Genomic DNA, 20,890 nt, shown 5'->3' on the forward strand with positions numbered 1-20,890 from the left:
ATTCTATTTTGTTTTGACTCCGTCGGTTGATAAATTACGTCATATTGGCCTTAGTTATAAAAATATTTAGTAGTACAAGAGCCACCGACTGCCAGAAATTCTTATCCACGTAGGAAGGGAAGATAGCGGAGATGCCATAAGGAAGGTAGGTCAGGCGCCTTCTTGTAGCTCAAGAGCAACGTGCGGTAGACGTGATCAGTTATTATACTAGAACTAACGAGACGTTCGTGTTCCTTGTCAAATCAAAACCGATCTGTCAAAGATTGGTCTGGATTGATTGGTGATTGGGCGCGTTCCATGGAAGGCATGTAAGGGCGGAGTTTGTAACGTTCCTCGTCCCCCGGAGGTTTTGCGTTATGACATCTCCACTAGTTATTTTGTTCTCCATGGTCCTAATTTAACTATAATAAAGTCTAGGAATAGGTATTATCTATGCCTCTGTACCAATATAAGAAAGACAAAGCATTATTATGTTTCTACCATAAAGGCTTCGAAACTACTGAACCGATTTGACAAATTCTTACACTGTTGGGAAGTTGCACTCGTGTTCCGTGAGAACTACTGCCCGTAGCCTATGCATATAAATTTTATGCATATACGGCAGTTTTTTCTTTATTTTTTATTAATTTTTAGGCATAGATTTTAATTTAGTAAGGATAGCAAATATATACGGTCCGCAGGTCGCTGGCTCTCAGTCTATGCACTAAAGCCATACATTTTATGATTTTAACACAATGTCAAAACAAAACGGGTTTCATAAGGAAAAAATTGAATATTTACCTGATTTGAAGACAAGATACCTTTAAATGATTTATGGAAAATTGAATGAGAATACAAAAGAATAAATTATTATCATTCCTGACCATGTTTTCCTCAAAAGGTTTTTCAAAGGTGGAGGAAATTCAAGGCTTGACAGTTTCACAGGTCTTTTTAGGGGACTCAATCATCCTTTGGGAACTCCGCACACTCGGATAAACAGTAGGTTATAGCTTTCCTCAAAAATATCATCATCATCCTCCGAGCCTTTTTCCCAACTACGATTTGGTCGGCTTCCAGTCTAACCGGATGTAGCTGAGTACCAGTGCTTTACAAGGAGCAACTGCCTTATCTGACCCCCTCAATCCAGTTACCCGGGCAACCCAATACCCCTTGGTTAGACTGGTGCCAATAAGCCAGTAAGTCCAGTGGAAGCCAGTAAGTCAGACAAACTGGCTTCTGACTACCCGTAACGACTGCCAAGGATGTTCAATGACAGCCGGGACCTACAGTTTAACGTGCCATCCGAAACACAGTCCTTGGTGTCTAAGATCTTAGAAAGTACATACAAACTTAGAAAAGTTGCATTGGTACTTGCCTGACCTGGAATAAAACCAGCGCTCTCTTACTCGGGAGATTGGTTGGTTCTCAAAAATAAATAAAATAAAATAATATGACCTCTACCGCTGTGGGTGCAGCGCTCGGGAGTGTCAGACTCTTACTGACTAAACCCCACCATGTTCCTTCTTAAGCTGTTTATAATATGTACCAGAGCCGCGGTTACTGATAACTGTTTTAAGGAAAACGAATACTGAAACGTTTTCGAAACAAAAACAGGTCAGGGTTAAAAATAATCAGCTTTTAAAAAACTTAATGAGGGTAATCCCATCTTTAAAGAATTAACCTCAAGTACCAATGCAATTTTTTTAAATTTGGGTGTACTTTCTAAGTATATCTTAGACACCTATAAAAAATAAGAAGGTGAAGGAAAACATCTTGAGGAACCCTGGACTATATAGTCTGAAATCACCAACCCGCATTGAGCGAGCGTGGTGATTAATGCTCAATCTTTCTCCATGTGAGAGGAACCCTGTGCCCAGCAGTGGGAAGATAAAAAAGCTGTAACAGTAACAGTAGCTTACCAACAGCGACAGAATTTTTGAAATCTTTACAGTAGTTTCCGATATTGGCCTTTGAGGTAAAAACAGTAATTATTTTTCCTGTTTATAATAACATTGGTTTAGATAAGAAGTTTCCCATATTCTGATAGATAAAACTTAATATTTATATAGAATTATGACACCATCAGTGCAGTGTGATCGTGGAGGCATTGTCGAGCGCGTCTCGTCACTATGTATAAATATATTGCTCTGTGTGTGTGTGTCTGCTTGGGCGGCGTCGCTGCACACCTTAACAAGGAAGAAGGTAAGTTAGGTTTAGGAAATGTTGTATCAAAAGCTATAAGACAATCGGTTCCTGAGCCAGCTACCAGCTATTTCTAACGTGGCATCCAAAACACGGAGGAACTCGTCATGATAGGTAATTTTAGGATATGTAATACATATTCAAGGCCACGGCGCCTGTTCTCATGTAAGGAGATCAGCCAGCTGCGCAGGACATATTATAGTGCACAAGCATTTGCGCAGACACAGGTGCACTCACTATTCCTTCACTCTCATAACCCGATGGGACGACAATCCGACACGACCAGAGCGAGATCAGGCGCAGGACCGACATTAACTTGCTGTCCGATGTACGGGTGTATCAATCACCAACTACGGGCTGCTTTGTGTAAGTTTCTAAAACCCATAAAGGAGACCTCGTGCTCAGCAGCCGCGCTTGCGTCCACAAGACCAACGAGGCAGTCAGACCCAAAAGTGGGACTATAAAAAGCCTGATTGTGAAGACCTGATGATGATGAGTATCTCTGTATTTCCAGGAGCTCCTTGTGAGTGGGATGGAGTCAGAGGGCAGTGCGTGAAGGAGACCAGATGCTTCACCACGTTGGCCAGGCGAGGTGCTGACCACCCCGTGAGTATACAGTCTTTTCACCCAGAGCCAATCCTTATTAGATAGGATTTCCTGGGCAACATGATATGCCTTAGTGGACGCGCACACTACAAACTTTTTGTAGGCCGATAATTGGTTTGGGTACATACATCAGTATTAAAAAACCGGTCAAGTGCGAGTCGGAATCGAGCACGAAGGGTTCCGTATCAATTTTTATGAAACCGCATCTACCTGTTGCCGTTATCGATATTGAGCAAAAAATCACGTTTGTTGTATGGGAGCCCCCAAAATATGTATTTAATTCTAGTTTTCAGTATTTGTTGTTGTAGCGGCAACAGAAATACATCATCTGTAAAAATTTCAGCTCTCTAACTATCACAGTTCTTGAGATACAGCCTGTTGACAGACGGACGGACGGACGGACGGACGGATAGAGGAGCGAAACAATAGGGTCCCGTTTTACCCTTTGGGTACGGAACCCTAAAACACACAAGTATTTTCATCAGAACTCAGAGCGTATGCAAAATTTCATCCCCATTGGCAGACGGGCATGGATGCTGTAAAGGATCCAAAAGTCGGTATTAAATAATACTAATATATCCGCGTTTAAATTCGTAAAAGTAGTTTTATTTAAAATATTGTATCTATTATTTTTCAGGTTTGTTCGACTAAAGACAATGTAAAGATCGTCTGCTGTACTGATTGCCATTTAATTAATGACACTAGGTTAGTAATGTGTCCCTTTTACATCTTTGGTAACTATCGTTCCCCTATTCCTTGCGAAAATGATGCGGCACCTTCTGTGCTGCCCAGGGTATCCCAGCACATGCACCATCCAAGACCTACACATATAACGCCACGAACAATGATGATGATGATGTCCTCCTAGCCGATCATCGGCCACTGTTCTTGTATAAGGAGATCTGTCACCTGCGCAGGATATATTATAGGTAGTGCACAAGCAATTGCGCAGACACAAGTGCACTCACTATTCCTTCACTCTCATAGCGCGATGGGACGATAATCCGACACCACTGGAGTGAGAAGGAATGAGAATACAAAAAAGTTTATTTTTGAAAGTTCCTTGTAATCATGAGTGAATGAGTGTTCAAGTATCGGTCACTAATTGCCAGTCGCCCTCAGCCTCAGAGTCGTTTTTCCCAACTATGTTGGGGTGGGCTTTCAGTCTAACCGGATTCAGCTGAGTACCAGTGCTTTACAAAAAGCGACTGCTTATCTGACCTCCTCAACCCAGTTACCCGGGCAACCCAATACCCCTTGGTAAGACTGGTGTCAGACTTACTGGCTTCCGACTACCCGTAACGACTGCCAAGGATGTTCAATAACAGCAAATTACCAGTCGCCCTTTATTAATTAATATTTCAAACACCTTTCTTTCAGAAATGTGGTGATGACCCTTAGCGGGTATGCGTTCAAGGATGGCACTAAAGCGAGGGACAGTAAGTACTTTTAGGGAACAAAGCCCAAGGACACCGTCTACATAAACAAAGTAGTACTATATGATCCCAGCGGGGCCCAGCACGGCCAAGGCCTGCCGGGACTGCGGGATTGTTCGAAAGAGTTACCGCGACCCTGGTACATAAAAGGCTTACGACGGAACACGGCGGTTTATAGTCTGTAAAGGGTCTAAACCTTTACACTCAGATATCGAAGAGTAAAAATGGGAAGGAAAGGCGGGGATGAAACTGTTTTTAATTTATACCTTTTTTAAATACATAATACCCCTATTAGAAGTTACACTTGTCTCTTGATTTTTAGATTGCCTAGAGTATTTGAAGACTTTGCCCCATCATTGTCGAGAGGAAGGTTCCTACTCAGGAGTTTCCAAGAGTTATGACGAGCAGCACAAATGCCACACTGTAGGAATCTGGGGGATCGGAGGCTCTCCTATCGGTGGATACATACCAGGAGCCGAGTACCCCCACCAGGTAAGCACCTTCCGAGCCTTTGCTCAACTATGTTGGGGTCGGCTTCCAGTCTAACTGGACGCGGCTAAGTATCAGTGTTTTATAAGGAGCGACTGCCGATCTGACCTCCTCAACCCAGTAACCCGGGCAAACCTAATAGGTACCCCTTGGTAAGACTGGTGTCAAACTTACTGGCTTCTGACTACCCGTAACGGCTGCCAAGGATGTTCAATGACAGCCGTGACCTACAGATTAACGTGCCATCCGAAACACAGTCTAATATGTACTTAGAATGTAGATAGAAAATTAGAAAAGTTGCATGGATACTTGCCTGACCTGGAATCGAACTCACAGTCATACTTGTGAGGTTGATTCTTTGACCCTACTAGGCCACCAGGCCACCACGATTTTTTTTTGGAAACGACTTTTTTTCGTTGCGAAATCCCAATGTGTTATTTCGTAGGCCTTTTATATAATAATTTGGAAATGACCTTACATACTATGCTGTGTACCATAATATGCTGTGTTTCTATTAGGCTTTGTTGGGTTATGGTACTGAGCTGTCCAGTGCCCAATGGACTGCAGGAGGAACGATTATCAGCGAAAGATACATCCTCACAGCAGCGCACTGTAGTCGCAGGTGAGTTTAAAACACAAAACTTATTTATTTTTGCGAATATGGGTACATGTGGATCATTACATAACAAAACCGGGTGTCGAGGCATGTGATCCGGAGGAATGAAAGTCATGTTGTGAGGCAGGTGACGATTGGACGGATATAGGGGAAGAGAAACGATGGATGGATTGTGTGAAAAGAGATATAGTAAGGAAAAAGTTACTTGCGAGATGCCGGCAGATAGAAGAGTATGAAAGGAGAAAACATGCTGCGCCGATTCCAAATAAATAGAAGAAAGTTAACATTTTAATATTTTCAGTTACAATTATAGGGGAGGTCCATTGACATTTGTGGCTTTGGACGTGAAAAGGCGCTCAGACCCCCCATACTCCTGGCAGACCAACAGAGTGAAAAGGTTTATCCCTTACCCGGAGTACAAGGTTCCTTCCACGTACCACGACATCGCCTTGATTGAGACCGAAACTTCGTAAGTCATCATATACTCAATACACAATAGGGTAGTGTCCAGGGTCGAAATAATATTTAGTCCGCTTTTTAGATAATCAAAAAATATTGGATACGTATTTTTTCTTTTTTTAATTAAACATAAAATGACAAAGATAATACGCTTCAAAAATTAGGAGTGGGGGCCTTTTACGTCACAGTGTCCTGAAAATTGTAGCAATTTGTGACGTCACACTCAACTTTAACACGCTATATCTTAACAAGTTCTGATCCGATTTAAAAAAGAAAAAATACGTATCGCTTAATTTTGGACAATCTACAAGACGGACTAATTATTATTTTTTAGGAAACTAGCCTATTCTTTATTAGCATTCCATATGTTATAGCAGGTGGTACATTTAGATTAATCAGTGATAATATGGACTCTATAGGGCACAGCTTAAAGAAGTAGGAGAGTTTTACTACTAGCCTATTAATAAATTATAATTATATTTAAAATCATAATCATTAGTTTACATGTGGGTGTCGGTGTGAATGGGTACATACCTAGCCTGTTCCAAAGTATGTTGGGTCGGCTTCCAGTCTAACCAGGGAGAGAACCAGTTACATGGAGCGACTACCTATGAGACCTCTTTAATCCAGATACCCCTTGTTAAGACAGTTTGTCCAACTTTTTCGCTTCTGGCTACTCGTAATGATTGCCAAAGATGTTCAAATATCAGCCAGGACCCACCAATTTAACGTGCCTTCTGAAACACGGAGGAACTCTCGTCATGACACACGCATCATGGACACTCATAAAAACGTTGAATCATCATCCTCTGTCTAGTCTTTTCCCTGTGTGATGTAGCTGAGCGTGGTTATCAATCCTCGTTAAAATCCAAATTCGATTTTTTTTTTATATATTGTATACGGTTCTTCAAACCATACAGACATAGTTGTGTTGCTGGGGAGTTTGTTCCACCACTTCTTCTTCCCAGCAAAAACACATACGAAGTGGTGAAGGGCGGGCGTTTTGGGGGCTGTCTTTTGTTTTTGACGTTCGAAAAGTGCTGATTTATCAGCCTAATTTGAATAAATGACTTTTGATTATTTTGATTCGTACAGTCCAGCTCTGTACGCGCAGTGATACAGTAAAAAGGCTGATGATGAAGTAAAACTAAAGATGATGACTGTATTTCCAGGATAATATTCAATAAGAATGTTCTGCCTGCATGTTCTCTGTTCGCATGTCTGCATGTTGAAGATGTGAACACTGGTACTGCTAAAGCCCTCACCTGGAGGGACGTCACAGGGACTGATTATTACCAAATTGCTGACACCATCCAGACGGTATGAACTCTTCAAACAGTTTTTTTTACCTCGAGGAATAGTGAGTGCACCTGTGTCTGCGCAAATGCTTGTGCATTATAATAGGTCCTGCGCAGTTGGCTAATCTCCTTACATGAGAACTGCCGCGTTAGCCGATAATCGGCTAAGAGGACATCTTCATCTTCTTACCTCGATAGCGCAGAGACACCATACCGGACTGCCGAACTGATGGTCTTGGGTTCGTTTCCAGTACGGTCATCAGTTGTGCGATGTGGATGTGAGATGGGTGTTATAATCTGTGTTTATTTATGAAATATATGTGTAACTATGTATATGCAGTTTATGAGTTACCCTCCATAACACAAGCTAATGATAGCTTACCGATTTTTTGCTAAAAGGTGTAGGTAGCCAATATTTTGGGCCTATCTTAAATGCGGACTAATTAGAATCACTATATATAACCGTAATAGGTGTGATGATAGTCACGCCTATCACACTCTTTAAAAAAAAAAACAACTGTTGCCGTCATCCTCTGAGCCTTTTTTCAAATACATTAAGCCCATTTCAACTTTCAGATAAATTTGGAGAAGTTTACCTACGAAGAATGCAATAAAACTTATCAGACAAACAGGCGCTTGAAGAATGGAATTGATAGCAACACTCAAATGTGTTACGGAAGCCGATCGCAGGCACCAGAAGCTTGTATGGTAAGTCATACTTCTTTCTCCTGCCCTGTTCCCAATTTTATTTGGGGTCGGCGCAATATGTCATCCTCTTCCATTTTCCCCTGTCACTCGTCACACTGACACTCACTCCCTTCCTATTCATGTTATCTTTCAGGCAATCCATCTATCTTTTCTAAGGTCTTCCACTTCCTCTCCATCCATCTACATTCATACTTAGCACACACTTTGTTGCTTGCGTATCATCCCTCCTCATTACATGCCCATACCATGACAACCTTCTACTCCTCATCTTTTTAACCCCCGACGCAAAAACGACGGGGTGTTATAAGTTTGACGTGTCTGTGTGTGTGTGTGTGTGTGTGTGTGTGTGTGTGTGTGTGTGTGTGTGTGTGTATGTGGCATCGTAGCTCCCAAACGGATGATCCGATTGTAATGCGGTTTTTTTTGTTTAAAAGGTATGTCAGTCGGGAGTGTTCTTAGCTATGTTTGGTGGAAATCGGTTCAGGTCTTCAAGGTCATCAGCTCGATTGCTAGATGTGATAGGAATGTTACACGCTCAGTTTACTTGCACGTATATGTGGGATCTGAAATTTGAAACACTAATGTCTTTTGGAACCACTGAGCTGGTCTGCTGTTAGGGCACGAAGGTAGGAGACGTAACCCTGAACTGCCTTTTAGTAAACCCATCGAGTTTGGGCTCGTTGAATTTGTCTTGACGAGTTCTCTTCATGTTTCTGATTGATGAGAACCTGATGCTGGAAATGGGATGTGGCGGATGACACCCTGGAATGCCGGAATTAAACGGATAAACCGATTTATATTTTTGCTGAAAATCTAGAATGTCCAAAGGTGAATCTTTATTGTTTCTCAATCTGTGCAATTCTCCCAGAGCCAGTTTGTCATGAGGATTGTTAAACAGCTTCCTTTGGCCGAGATCGCAAATAGCGACCCCATCTTAAGATAAAATAAATTAAATGAAAGAAGGAAAACTTAAGGAGCTCCTTTAAAAAGCATGAAATAAAATTAAATTATAAATTTAAAAAAACCCCCGACCCAAAAAAAGTACACAATAATTATGACAAAAGGTTAAAAACGCTAAACCCTATAAAAAGCAAAAAATAACTTTTAACACTACGTAAACTAAATTTTGACGTGTCGGGGGACCGCTTTTTACCTTCATAAATACTTACATAAATCAAATGATACCTACCTCATTACAACATTCGTTTAAAAAAAAAACACGTATCTAAAGTAATGAATTAGAGCGGTCCCCCGACACGACAAAATTTAGTTTACGTAGTGTTAAAAGTTATTTTTTGCTTTTTATAGGGTTTAGCGTTTTTAACCTTTTGTCATAATTATTGTGTACTTTTTTTGGGTCGGGGGTTTTTTTAAATTTATAATTTTCTGTAACTGGCGTTACTTTCAGACTTCCTCTAATGTAATCATTCCTTACTTTATCCATTTTGTATGGTAAGTCATTGAATAAACCAAATAATGGTGCAAGTAGCTCGCGCATGTTGAGGCACACGCGAAAATTGCATGCATTTTATCAGCCATTGGTGTCAAAGATATACTTAGAAAGTACATACAAACTTAGAAAAGTTGCATTGGTACTTGCCTGACCCGGATCTACGTACTCATACTTGAGAGGTTGGTTCTTTACCCACTAGGCCACCACGACTTATAGGTAGCTGCACCCTAATTTTTTGTTTACCAACCATTGGGTCAACTGTTTAGTCTGCAGTGTTCAGGTACTCCTTAGGGTGAAAGAATACCATTCATCTTTTACTCAGTCAGCTTTCAACATCCAACTTCTTCTTCCAGGGTCTGTCAGGAGAGCCTCTGCTGGTCAGCAACCAGTTCTCTGACTGCATCCACACGGTCATCGGCGTGACGTCATTCGGTGCTAGATGTGGACGCGGCTATCCATCGTACCCGGATGTGTTCATCCGGGTGGCATACTACAAGACCTGGATTGAAAGCATTGTGTGGGCATAGTACTCTAAAGAGAACTTTTTGAAAATATTCCAGAAATACACTTTCATTTTCTTATGAAATGGGATATTATTTTTCATTTTTAACCTTCATATGACCATTGACACCTGTGGTCTCGTCATCTCCCGAGACTTTTCCCAACTATGTTGGGGTCCGCTTCCAGTCTCACCAGATGCAGCTGAGTACCAGTGTTTTACAAGGAGCTACTGCCTATCTGACCTTCTTACTCCAGCTAGCCTTGCAGCCCAATACCAATAGCTCTTGGTAAGAGTTCCGCGAATGAAAGCGAGGTCGTCAGCTAGCCCTTAACGCATAGAGAGGTCGAGAATATAGGGCTGCGGGATTGTGTCGAAAGAGTTACCGCGGCGCTGGTGCATAAAAGGCCTACGACGGAACACGATGGTTTTTAGTCAGTAAGAGTCTGACACTCCCTCACCGCTGCTAACACACAGCGAGAGGGGTGATTTTTGATGATTTTCGACGTCGTGTAAAAAAAGAGAAAAGAAAGGCCCAGAATATAATAGGTTCAGTATTCTGTAAAATTCTCTTTAGACTCTAGTCATTCACAAGTTACGACTACATATTTATTCCAAACTGCCGAATGACGCTACAGATGTAAAAATTAATAAAAAATTAAGAGAGCAATGTCATGAACTTTTGGAATATTATAATAAAACTCGATATTTAGACAAAATATAGCCATCAGTGCAGTGTGATCGTGGAGGCCTTGTCGAGCGCGTCTCGTCACTATGTATAAATATATTGCTCTGTGTGTGTGTGTCTGCTTGTGCGGCGTCGCTGCAGACCTTAACAAGGAAGAAGGTAGGACAAAGTTGGAACACGACGGTTTTTAGTCAATAAGAGTCTGACACTCCCTCACCGCTGCTAACCCACAGCGGGAGGGGTCATTTGATGATTTTTAACGTCTTAAAAAAAAAATTAATAATTTATTTAGGCCTTTACAAGCACCTATGAACGTCAAAAATATAAATAAGTATGATTCTAGTTGCCTATTCCAATAGTAGTTGCCTATGGAGAAGAACGGGCAAGAAATTCCTGGTTACTCTTTTTATTTTAAAGTAAGTTAAGTTATGTTTTTTTTTTACCAAAACCAAAAAATCATACTTTCTAGCTTCTGACTCTGATTTTCTCAACAAAATGCTTCTGCTTGGGGTGGTAGTAGTTCATTTAGTAAACATTTATCGACTTGACGATGACTGCCAAAGACGTTCAAAAGGGCTTCGGGGTCCATAGATGATGCGCCTTCCGAAACACGGAGAAACCCTTATACTTTTTCTAATGTCCTCCTAGCCGATAATCCGCCACGGTGGCTGTTCTCATATAAGGAGATAAGCCAGCTGCGCAGGACATATTATGGTGCACAAGCATTTGCGCGGACACAGGTGCACTCACTATTCCTTCACTCATAGCCCGATGGGACGACAATCCGACACCACGGTTGTAGGAAAAAGAATATCTTTTGTTTGTCTGGCCTTAATACAAATTAGGTATAAAATTTATATGGATATAATTTGCATTTATTAAAATGCGGTTCTAGTCTGACATTTCAAACGGATGCTTTAATATATGACGTTGATATATAAGAAAGACAGACATATGTTATTACCTTTTTACCCGACTGCCAAAGAAGGAGGGTAATGTTTGTCTGTTCCTTTGTGACCTCCTGTAGCCTAAACGGCTTGATGGATTTTGATGTATGAGGTATCGTTAGATTTGTCTTGATTACGGGAGTGTCATAGGATACATTTTATCCTAAAGTCCACGGGATATTTTTCTAAATTTCCCTTTAAAAAATATGTATGCGGTATCATTAGATTCATTTCAATCACGGGAGTAATTAATATAGGATACGTTTTTTCTCAAAATTCCCACGGGAACATGTTAATTCTGCGTCAACGCAAAGCAACTCATGCGTTAGCAAGCAAAAGATAGGGCGTGGCCTGGCATGCGGCGCGGAGGGGATATGCTCGAGTATACAGCCCGAATGCGGGCACACGCATAAGGTAAAGTAAGGTAAAGTAAGGTACATAGTCTTCTACATCTACAACATTTTCGTTAAATAAAAACAGCTAAAAGTTATAAATAAAAGAATTATTATTAAAAAAAAATACCGACTGCACACTAAAAAGAAAACAAGCCCACAATAATATTGATCAATCAAATGCTAAAACTAATTATGTAATACCGTTTAAACAATACCTATATTAAAATACACTACAATATGTGTTCGTAATCGATAGTTAAATAAACAGAAACTTATTTTGAATACAAATTTACTGAATATAATTTATAAATATTGATGGAAAGCATCGCAGGCGGGGACCACCTTGACCGCCACCAACGAAAATTCTGCTAAATGGTGCACAACCGAAATGACTATAAATAAGCCTCTGTTGGTCCCCGCCTGCGATGCTTTCCATCAATATTTATAAATTATATTCAGTAAATTTGTATTCAAAATAAGTTTCTGTTTATTTAACTATCGATTACGAACACATATTGTAGTGTATTTTAATATAGGTATTGTTTAAACGGTATTACATAATTAGTTTTTAGCATTTGATTGATCAATATTATTGTGGGGCTTGTTTTACTCTTTTTTTAGTGTGCAGTCGGGTATTTTGTTTTTTTAATTTATAATCATAATTTAGAAATTAATATTATAATTTGACTAATACTTCTAAACATATAAATAACCATATTTTGCATACCAAAAATAAAGATAACATATGTTTTGTACACTATTTGCATAATGTTAATACCTAATGTAACACCATATTTCAAGAGAATAAATGATAAGAATGCTTCAATGATGAAATCTGAAAGTAGCGCCAGTTACAGAAAAGATGAGAAGTAGAAGATTGTCATGGTATGAGCATGTAATGATTAGGGATGATACGCATGCAACAAAGTGTGTGCTAAGTATGAATGTACATAGATGGATGGAGAGGAAGAGGAAGACCTAAGAAAAGATGGATGGATTACCTGAAAGATGACATGAATAGGAAGGGAGTGAGTGTCAGTGTGACGAGTGACAGGGGAAAATGGAAGAGAATGACACATTGCGCCGACCCCAAATAAAATTGGGAACAGGGCAGGAGAAAGAAGAAGAAATGATAAGTAACAACCGGATTGGGCAGCAAGAGTAAGTATAAAAGTAGAAGCAGCAAGAGTATAATTTATTTATTTATTAAAGGTTTACCAACAGCTTCTGTGTAGAAAAAGCTTAAAATACAGTTTTATAGGTTACCCAACATTCCCAGAATAAATATAGTATACAAACTGGAACATGAAGAGTATAAATGTATTAAAAAAACTGTATTTGTGTTGCAGGAGAACCTTGTGAATGGGAGGGAGTCAATGGCCGATGCGTGAAGGAAACGAGATGCGTTTCCACTTTATACAAGAAAGGAATACATCCCGTGAGTATACAGTCTTGTTAATAAGTGTTTAAGGTGTTCCAGGAGCCCGATTCTCCTAAGAATGTCAAAATTGAATAGAAATTGATTCGCAATAGCAAATTTAACCTTAGAGGGCATTCTGCTACTAATATAAGACCAATTGTTTTGCAATGGCATTCGATTGGTTTGCGATTGGTCTGCCATTTGGTCTATACGGTAGTTTGCTCTACAATCATATCAATCATTATTGAAACACAGAAAGGGATAAAAACGTTTATTTAAAAGAAAAAAAAAGTGGAATGCCACATACGCTTCAATCGTAATTGAGTCGTGATTGGATCTCAGTCGGATGTGAATCGTATGTTGCTAAAGTAAAATTACATACTAAACTGATCTGGCTAGTACCAATGCAACTCGTTGGTCAAGCTGTCGTAAGCACGACTGCTGTGCTTGAGGTCACGGGTTCGATTCCCGGGTCGGGCCGAAATCGCTTTGTGGGTTTTAGAAGACCTTTATGTTGGTGCTTGATACACCCGTGCATCGGAGAGCACGCAAATGTCGGTCCTGCGCCTGATCTCTCTCCGGTGGTGTCGGATTGCCGTCCAATCAACCCGACACGATCGAAAAGCAGCTATGAGAGTGAAAGAATAGTGAGTGCACTTGTGTCTGCGCAAATGTTCGTGCACTATAATATGCCCTGCGCAGCTGGCTGATCTCCTTATATGAGAACAGCCGCCGTGGCTTATAGGCTTGGCAATAGTTTTAGCGTGAACGCATATCAAGTAAATCATCTTGATTTTCCAGATTTGCTCGACTGAAGGCGATGTGAAAATTATCTGCTGTACCGACTGCGAATTGGTGAATGACACGAGGTTAGTATATACAAGACATTTACCTATGGAAGTCAGAAAACCAGATCAGAATAGGACCTTCCCATCTCTCTCCCGTGGGTGTCGTAAGAGGCGACTAAGGGAACCTGAAGGCTAGTGCATAACATCTGTACTTTGGGCCACCCGCACGGTGACGGGTAAATCACCATAAAAACATTCCAAAATCAAATCAAAAATCAAAAAATCATTTATTTAAACTTGGCTGCAAGACAGCACTTTTTGAACGTCAGGAATTTACATAAGGCAGCCCCCTAAGTATATCTTGGACACCAATGACCCAGCAGTGGGACGATAAAAAGACTGTAACAGTAACAGCCCCCAAAACGCCCACCCTTCACCACTTCCTATATGTTGTTACTGGGAAGAAGAAATGGCGCAACAAAGACGAGAAAACAGTATTATAAATATCGTCATCATCTGCCTGATCTATTCACATCTATGTTGAAGTCGGCTTCTAGACTAGCTAGTCTAAAAATGTGCCACAAGAAGCGACTGCCAATCTGACCTCCACTTCAGGACTTTTAAAAACTGTAAAAAGTGAACAAAAATGTGTTTAGTAACATCAATCGGCCGGTATGAGAGGAAGACCAAAGAAAATCCATCCTTCGAGCCTTTTTCCCAACTATGTTCGGGTCGGCTTGCAATCTAACCAGATGTAGCTGAGTATCAGTGCTTTACAAGGAGCGACGGCCTATCTGACCTCCTCAACCCAGTTACCCGGGCAACCCAGTACCCCTTGGTTAGACTAGTAAAGTAAATACAAACTTAGAAAAGTTGCATTGGTGCAACCTGACCTGGAGACGAACCCGCGCCCTCATACTCGAGAGGTTAGTTCTTTACCACTAGGCCACCACGACTAGGAAAGACCAAAGAAAAGATAGAGGTATAGTCTGAGAGATGAGAAAAATGAGAAGGGAGTGGATTAGTAGGAGCCTAGCAGAGTAGAATGAAAGCGATAACATATTGTGCCGACCACAAAAACTTAGGAATAGTGTAAGAAAAAAGACAGAAGTTATAAGAAAATATTTTTCTTACTCAGGAATATGGTAGCGCTGCCATACGGAAAATATATATTTAAGGAAAAAATGAAGAACAATCCAGCACGACGTAAGTGTAAATTTGTAAATTATAGTTTGACTTACTGATAATTATCATCCATCCTCCATCCTCCATCCTCCTAGCCTTTTCCCAACTATGTTGGGGTCGGCTTCCAGTCTAACCGGATTCAGCTGAGTACCAGTGCTTTACAAGAAGCGACTGCCTATCTGACCTCCTCAATCCAGTTACCCGGGCAACCCGATACCCCTTCTTTAGACCGGTCAGTCACTAATAATAATAATGACGTGCAAGGCCGATTGTCGGCCACGGCGGTCATAAGAAGATCAGCCAGCTGCGCACATACATGTACAGAAGAACAATGTGTCCTAACTAGAACCGCATTAACGAGTAAATCAGTATATCGCGGGTGTGTCGTACCTAATCACATTACATCCTATGGCATACAAGCTGTTGATTTGCATCCGTGCCATAGTCAAGGACGTAATTATACTAATGATTCTCAACCCATCATCATCCTCATCCTCCGAGCCTTTTCCCAATCATGTTGGGGTCGGCTTCCAGTCTAACCGGATTCAGCTGAGTACCAGTGCTTTATGATTCTCAACCCAAATCAACAAAAAAATTGGTACGAAAATTTTTTATTTTTATTTTTTTTCCGAAATCCGTCAATGTCACCTACCCGTTTTCAAACTCGGCGCGTGTGTTACTGGCCTCAAAACCGTGCTGCGCTCTCACACTAACGTAAACACAAAGCATACGCAACGATCACTCATAAATCTCATTCATAAATTGGGTTATTTCTGAAATACTATGACATTACAATGACAAAAAAAACAGCGCATATTAACTATTTCCCGTTTACTGTAATTCCAATCGATTATTTACGTATTTTATGTCAACCTCCTAAAATATGGCACAGATGCAAATCAACACCTTGTATATACTTTATGATATTCTATGGCAAATTGTAAAAAATAAACTAATCCATTCATAATTTACAACATCATATTGTGTAAAACAGAGTTAAAATTAGGAGCATCGAATGTCCTGACCAGTTGACAGCTGTCAGTTTTCAAGGGACAATTTCAGTTGTTTGTAATGACTGACTCATATGCTGTTCTAATTCTAACACATTTTTATTCTATTTACTTTGTTTGAAAAAATATTTGTTTTTAGGGTTCCGTAGCCAAAATGGCAAAAACGGAACCCTTATAGTTTCGTCATGTCCGTCTGTCCGTCTGTCCGTCTGTCCGTCTGTCCGTCTGTCACAGCCGATTTACTCGGAAACTATAAGTACTACAGTGATGAAATTTGATGGGAATATGTGTTGTATGAACCGCTACAAAAATATGACACTAAATAGTAAAAAAAAGAATTGGGGGTGGGGCCCCCCATACATGTAACTGAGGGATGAAATTTTTTTTTTCGATGTACATACCCGTGTGGGGTATCAATGGAAAGGTCTTTTAAAATGATATAAAGTTTTCTAAAAAACATTTTTCTTAAAGTGAACGGTTTTTGAGATATCAGCTCTCAAAGTCGTAAAAAGTATGTCCCCCCCCCTCTATTTTTATAACTACGGGGTATAAAATTCTAAAAAAAATAGAGGTGATGCATGCTAATTAACTCTTTCAACGATTTTTGGTTTGATCAAAGTACTCGTATCTCTTATAGTTTTTGAGATAGGTTGATTTAACTGTAATTTACGGAACCCTTCGTGCACGAGTCCGACTCGCACTTGGCCGGTTTTTTTATTTTTACGTATTTTTTTTGTATTAATCGACACACCCGATATACCACGGTATTGTCCCTTGCAAACGAACACTAGTCAAAACTGCTCAATTTTTTTTCAGGTTGTCTGGAATGCGCAACGATTGCGTGGTACACATATGATACTAAAAGATTATGGAGTTATTATTATGATGAAAAGCAAAAATGCCATAAATTTACAGAGAAAATGAACGAAATTGATTTAAGTTTCCATCATTCTATTGCCCCGTGTCACGAATATCCTAACCAGGTTAGTTGAAACTTTGACAGCCTTACTACAAAAATTTAAACATCTGTTGAAAACTTGTCTAAAAAAAGTGTGGCTGCAATTAAATACGGACCTTATTTCAACGTCATAATCTGTATTTTTTTAGACAAGTGTTCAACAGACGTTTAAAAGTGTCTGTGGTACAACGGATATGAATGAAAGATGAGCGGAGATACCCACTAGGTAGGTCAGGCGCCCTCTTGTAGGTCAAGTAACGTATACCAACGAGGCGTTTGGCTCCTTGAGATAACTGTCAAAGATTGGTCTCGATTGATTGGTGTTTATTTTTCAAAAATGGACCGATTCCAAATAAAACCGACACTTTGACTAGACGCTTTTCTAGATGTCACTCCTCACCGATCCTCTCAAAATACATACAGGAATGAATTTTATTCAGTGCGCAAACTTTGCCAACTTATAGTTTCTTTAAATAAGTTTTATAGATACGTATTTTTTTTGTTGTGGTTTAATACGAAAAAGAATAGTTATTGATAGCGAAAAATGTTTGTTTTGTAACCGATTGTACGGTCACAGTCGTCATAGTAGGCACGGCGGCAACAAACCGGTTTTTGACGCGAGCGCTGCTCCAAGCGCGTAAGAATAGTTAGTATAGATAGATATTTTTCTGATTTTATAAAAATTTTCTGATAAAAAAGTGTTTTTTTTTTTACTGATGATGCAGATATATTCTTTTAATGATTCTGAACCACCAGTTTCTTTTTGCACTGATTAAAATTTATTCCTGTATAGAGAGTTGCTACCTAATTGCTACCAGCTACAATTAGTTGCTACCAATTGCTACCCTAATGATTTTGAACATATTCAGCATCTAAATGTGTGAGCTATTCCGATATCAGGATGGCTGTCACTTTTTCCAGTGTGAAGAAACGGCGTAAAAGTATTGATATTTTTTTCACCCAGAGTTGCTACCTTATATTTGGACCGTATCGGTTTTGCGGATAAAAATGGAGTTTTGAGCAAAAACATAAATATTAACTAGGCTTTATTCATATGACTAATCGGTTTGTACGGTAGACTGCATATCAGTGGTAACTGTCATGTACCTTAACTCAATAGTAATACGAACGATTTTCCTATAAAACTGTTACCACTGACCTGAAGTTGACTGTATCATATTGATTCCATCAGGCTGTCTTGGGCTATGGCGATGATCTCTCCGACGCGTTCTGGCTCGCAGGAGGTAGCATACTCAGCGATAGATTCATACTCACAGCGGCCCAAACTGGAGAAATCGGGGTATCGGGGTAAGTTAGGAATTCTTGTATGACAAGTAACGTACGTTGACTGCCTCGTTGGTCTAGTGGTCGCAAGCGCGGCTGCTGAGCTCGAGGTCTCGGGTTCGATTCCCGGGTCGGGCCGAAATCGCTTTGTGGGTTTTCTTAAAACTTTCACAAAGCAGCCCGTAGTCTGGAAGTTGGTAATTGATTCACTCGTGCATCGGAGAGCACGTAAATGTCGGTCCTGCGCCTGATCTCTTTCCGGTCGTGTCGGATTGCCGTCCCATCGGGTTATGAGAGTGAAGGAATAGGGAGTGCACCTGTGTCTGCGCAAATGCTCGTGCACTATAATATGTCCTACGCGGCTGGCTGATCTTCTTAAGTGAGAACAGGCGCCGTGGCCGAAGTCGGCCGTGGACGCATTAACGTACGTTTGAAAACTATTGTGATTTTCTACCTTCTTTGAATGACTTTTACTTTTGTAACAGACTTAAGGTGAAATTTGTGGCGTTGGACGTGAAACACCTCTCGGAATCTCCATCTTCCTGGCAGACACACAAAGTGAAGAGATTCATCCCCCACCCGGAGTACAAGGCACCTTCCAAGTACCATGACATCGCTTTGATTGAGACCGAAACTCCGTATGTATCTTTTACTTAGTTAGAATCATCGGCACGAATCTTAAGCGCTGACCTTCACCTGCGCAGAAGTGATTTAATAGCAAAGAACGAATCCCGAGTGACAGCTATGATGCGATGCACTGCGGGCCACCGCTTTAGCCCGCCGCCGCGCCTCACTTCATACCACAAAAGGGACCCAATAAATTACTTCTGCGCAGGTGAAGGTCAGTGCTCAAGATTCGTGTCGATGATCAGAAGATTTACACTTAGAGGTCTGCCACATAAGACCGGTGCCTAACTCACTTAGCGACGGTTTGGCGTCGTCACCAAAGGCTCAGGTCTAGCTACAGACAGACATGTGTTGCTGGGGAGTTTGTTGAGCCACTTCTTCTTCCCAGCAAAAACACATAGGAAGTGGTGAAGGGTGGGCGTTTTGTGGGCTGTCTTTTGTTTTCTGACGTTCGAAAAGTGCTGTTTTACAGCTTAATTTGAATAAATGACTTTTGATTATTTTGTTCCCAGAATAAACTTCACTCGCAATGTTTTGCCAGCATGCCTGTTACCTGAAAATGTTGACCTTGATTACGCTAGATCCATCACCTGGAGAGACGTGGCAGGAAATGATTATTACAACATAGCTGACAACCTGCAGACTGTGAGAATTCGTTCGAAAAGTGCTGATTTTCAGCATATTTTGAATAAATTATTAATGTCTGCCTACTTTTTCAGATTCATTTGGATAAGTTCAGTGCCGAAGAATGCAAGAACGTTTATGAGAACCACAGAGCCCTCCCTGATGGATTGGATGATAACACTCAAATGTGTTATGGTAGCTATACCATGGACCCAGCGGCTTGTATGGTAAGTCATTAGGAACTGCCATGTTCATCATCATCATTACAGTCTTTTTATCGTCTCACTGCTGGGCACAGGCCTCCTCTCACACGGAGAAGGATTGAGCATTAATCACCACGCTTGCTCAATGAGGGTTGGTGATTTCATACTTTTTAGTCCAGGTTTCCTCAAGATGTTTTCTTCACCTTTTTGTCAGCCATTGGTGTCTAAGATATACATATAAAAACTTAGAAAAGTTGCATTAGTACTTGCCTGACCTGGAATCGAAACCCGCACCCTCATACTCGAGAGATTGGTTGTTTACCTAGGCCACTACGACTGCCATGTTATGGACACGAAATATTTGCAACTAACTTCTGCCAGCGGTTTCACCCGCATCCTTGAGACCCTCAGCACGAACCTGATATCTGATAAAAAGTAGCCTATAGCCTTCCTCGATAAATGGGCTATCTCACTGAAATATTTTTTCAAATCGGACCAGTAGTTCCTGATATTATTATTTGGCTGATGTCTTCAGATGAGAACAGCCATGTTCATGTATGCTGTGCTTCCAGAGTATGGCTGGGGAGCCGCTCATGACCTACAAGGACTTCGACTATTGTGTCCACATCGTTCTCGGCGTGACTTCGTTTGGTCGTGGTCGATGCGGCCGTAGTTCCCAGAAGCCAGATGTATTTACAAGGGTTACAGCCTACAGGTCCTGGATCGAAAGTATTGTATGGCCCGATCAGGAGACGGGTGAAGCTGGAAACTGGACTGAAAGTTTTGAAGAATAAAAGTGTTGTTATTTTTATTGGGTTATTTTATTTTTAACTTGCTTATCACCGCGGTCCAAGCCTTTTTCCCAACTATGTTGGGGTCGGCTTCCAGTCTAACCTGATTCAGCTGAGTACCAGTGCTTTACAAGGAGCGACTGCCCTATCTGACTCCCTCAACCCAGTTACCCGGGCAACCCAATACCCCTTGGTTGGACTGGTGTCAGACTTACTGGCTTCTGA

The 20,890-nt window shown here is 40.8% G+C and overlaps 2 protein-coding genes across 2 annotated transcripts; both read left to right on the forward strand.

Moving 5' to 3' along the window:
• Positions 1-1,888: 1,888 nt before the first annotated feature.
• On the forward strand, positions 1,889-9,832 carry LOC110383043 (serine protease snake). The gene is made up of 10 exons (XM_021343757.3): positions 1,889-2,181; positions 2,696-2,787; positions 3,425-3,492; positions 4,168-4,226; positions 4,546-4,715; positions 5,231-5,334; positions 5,630-5,797; positions 6,960-7,107; positions 7,662-7,793; positions 9,600-9,832. Exons 1-10 carry the CDS (start codon positions 2,109-2,111, stop codon positions 9,771-9,773), a joined length of 1,188 nt encoding a protein of 395 aa, XP_021199432.3. The 5' UTR covers positions 1,889-2,108; the 3' UTR covers positions 9,774-9,832.
• Positions 9,833-10,460: 628 nt separating this feature from the next.
• On the forward strand, positions 10,461-20,683 carry LOC110383042 (CLIP domain-containing serine protease C9). The gene is made up of 10 exons (XM_064043062.1): positions 10,461-10,592; positions 13,125-13,213; positions 13,997-14,064; positions 15,122-15,189; positions 16,995-17,161; positions 18,329-18,444; positions 18,906-19,058; positions 19,560-19,692; positions 19,767-19,898; positions 20,447-20,683. Exons 1-10 carry the CDS (start codon positions 10,520-10,522, stop codon positions 20,666-20,668), a joined length of 1,221 nt encoding a protein of 406 aa, XP_063899132.1. The 5' UTR covers positions 10,461-10,519; the 3' UTR covers positions 20,669-20,683.
• The last annotated feature ends 207 nt before the right edge of the window (positions 20,684-20,890 follow it).

The sequence above is a fragment of the Helicoverpa armigera genome, chromosome 30, assembly GCF_030705265.1.
Source record: "Helicoverpa armigera isolate CAAS_96S chromosome 30, ASM3070526v1, whole genome shotgun sequence".
NCBI lineage: Eukaryota > Metazoa > Arthropoda > Insecta > Lepidoptera > Noctuidae > Helicoverpa > Helicoverpa armigera.

What these genes read in the sequence shown, in the direction of transcription:
- LOC110383043 (XM_021343757.3), top strand. Translation starts at nt 2,109, where the DNA reads ATGTATAAATATATTGCTCTGTGTGTGTGTGTCTGCTTGGGCGGCGTC. An exon ending in ACACCTTAACAAGGAAGAAG is followed by an intron (nt 2,182 to 2,695) that starts GTAAGTTAGGTT and finishes CTGTATTTCCAG; the next exon opens with GAGCTCCTTGTGAGTGGGAT. An exon ending in GCAGCGCACTGTAGTCGCAG is followed by an intron (nt 5,335 to 5,629) that starts GTGAGTTTAAAA and finishes TAATATTTTCAG; the next exon opens with TTACAATTATAGGGGAGGTC.
- LOC110383042 (XM_064043062.1), top strand. Translation starts at nt 10,520, where the DNA reads ATGTATAAATATATTGCTCTGTGTGTGTGTGTCTGCTTGTGCGGCGTC. An exon ending in GAATTGGTGAATGACACGAG is followed by an intron (nt 14,065 to 15,121) that starts GTTAGTATATAC and finishes TTTCTTACTCAG; the next exon opens with GAATATGGTAGCGCTGCCAT. An exon ending in TTGATTGAGACCGAAACTCC is followed by an intron (nt 19,059 to 19,559) that starts GTATGTATCTTT and finishes TTTTGTTCCCAG; the next exon opens with AATAAACTTCACTCGCAATG.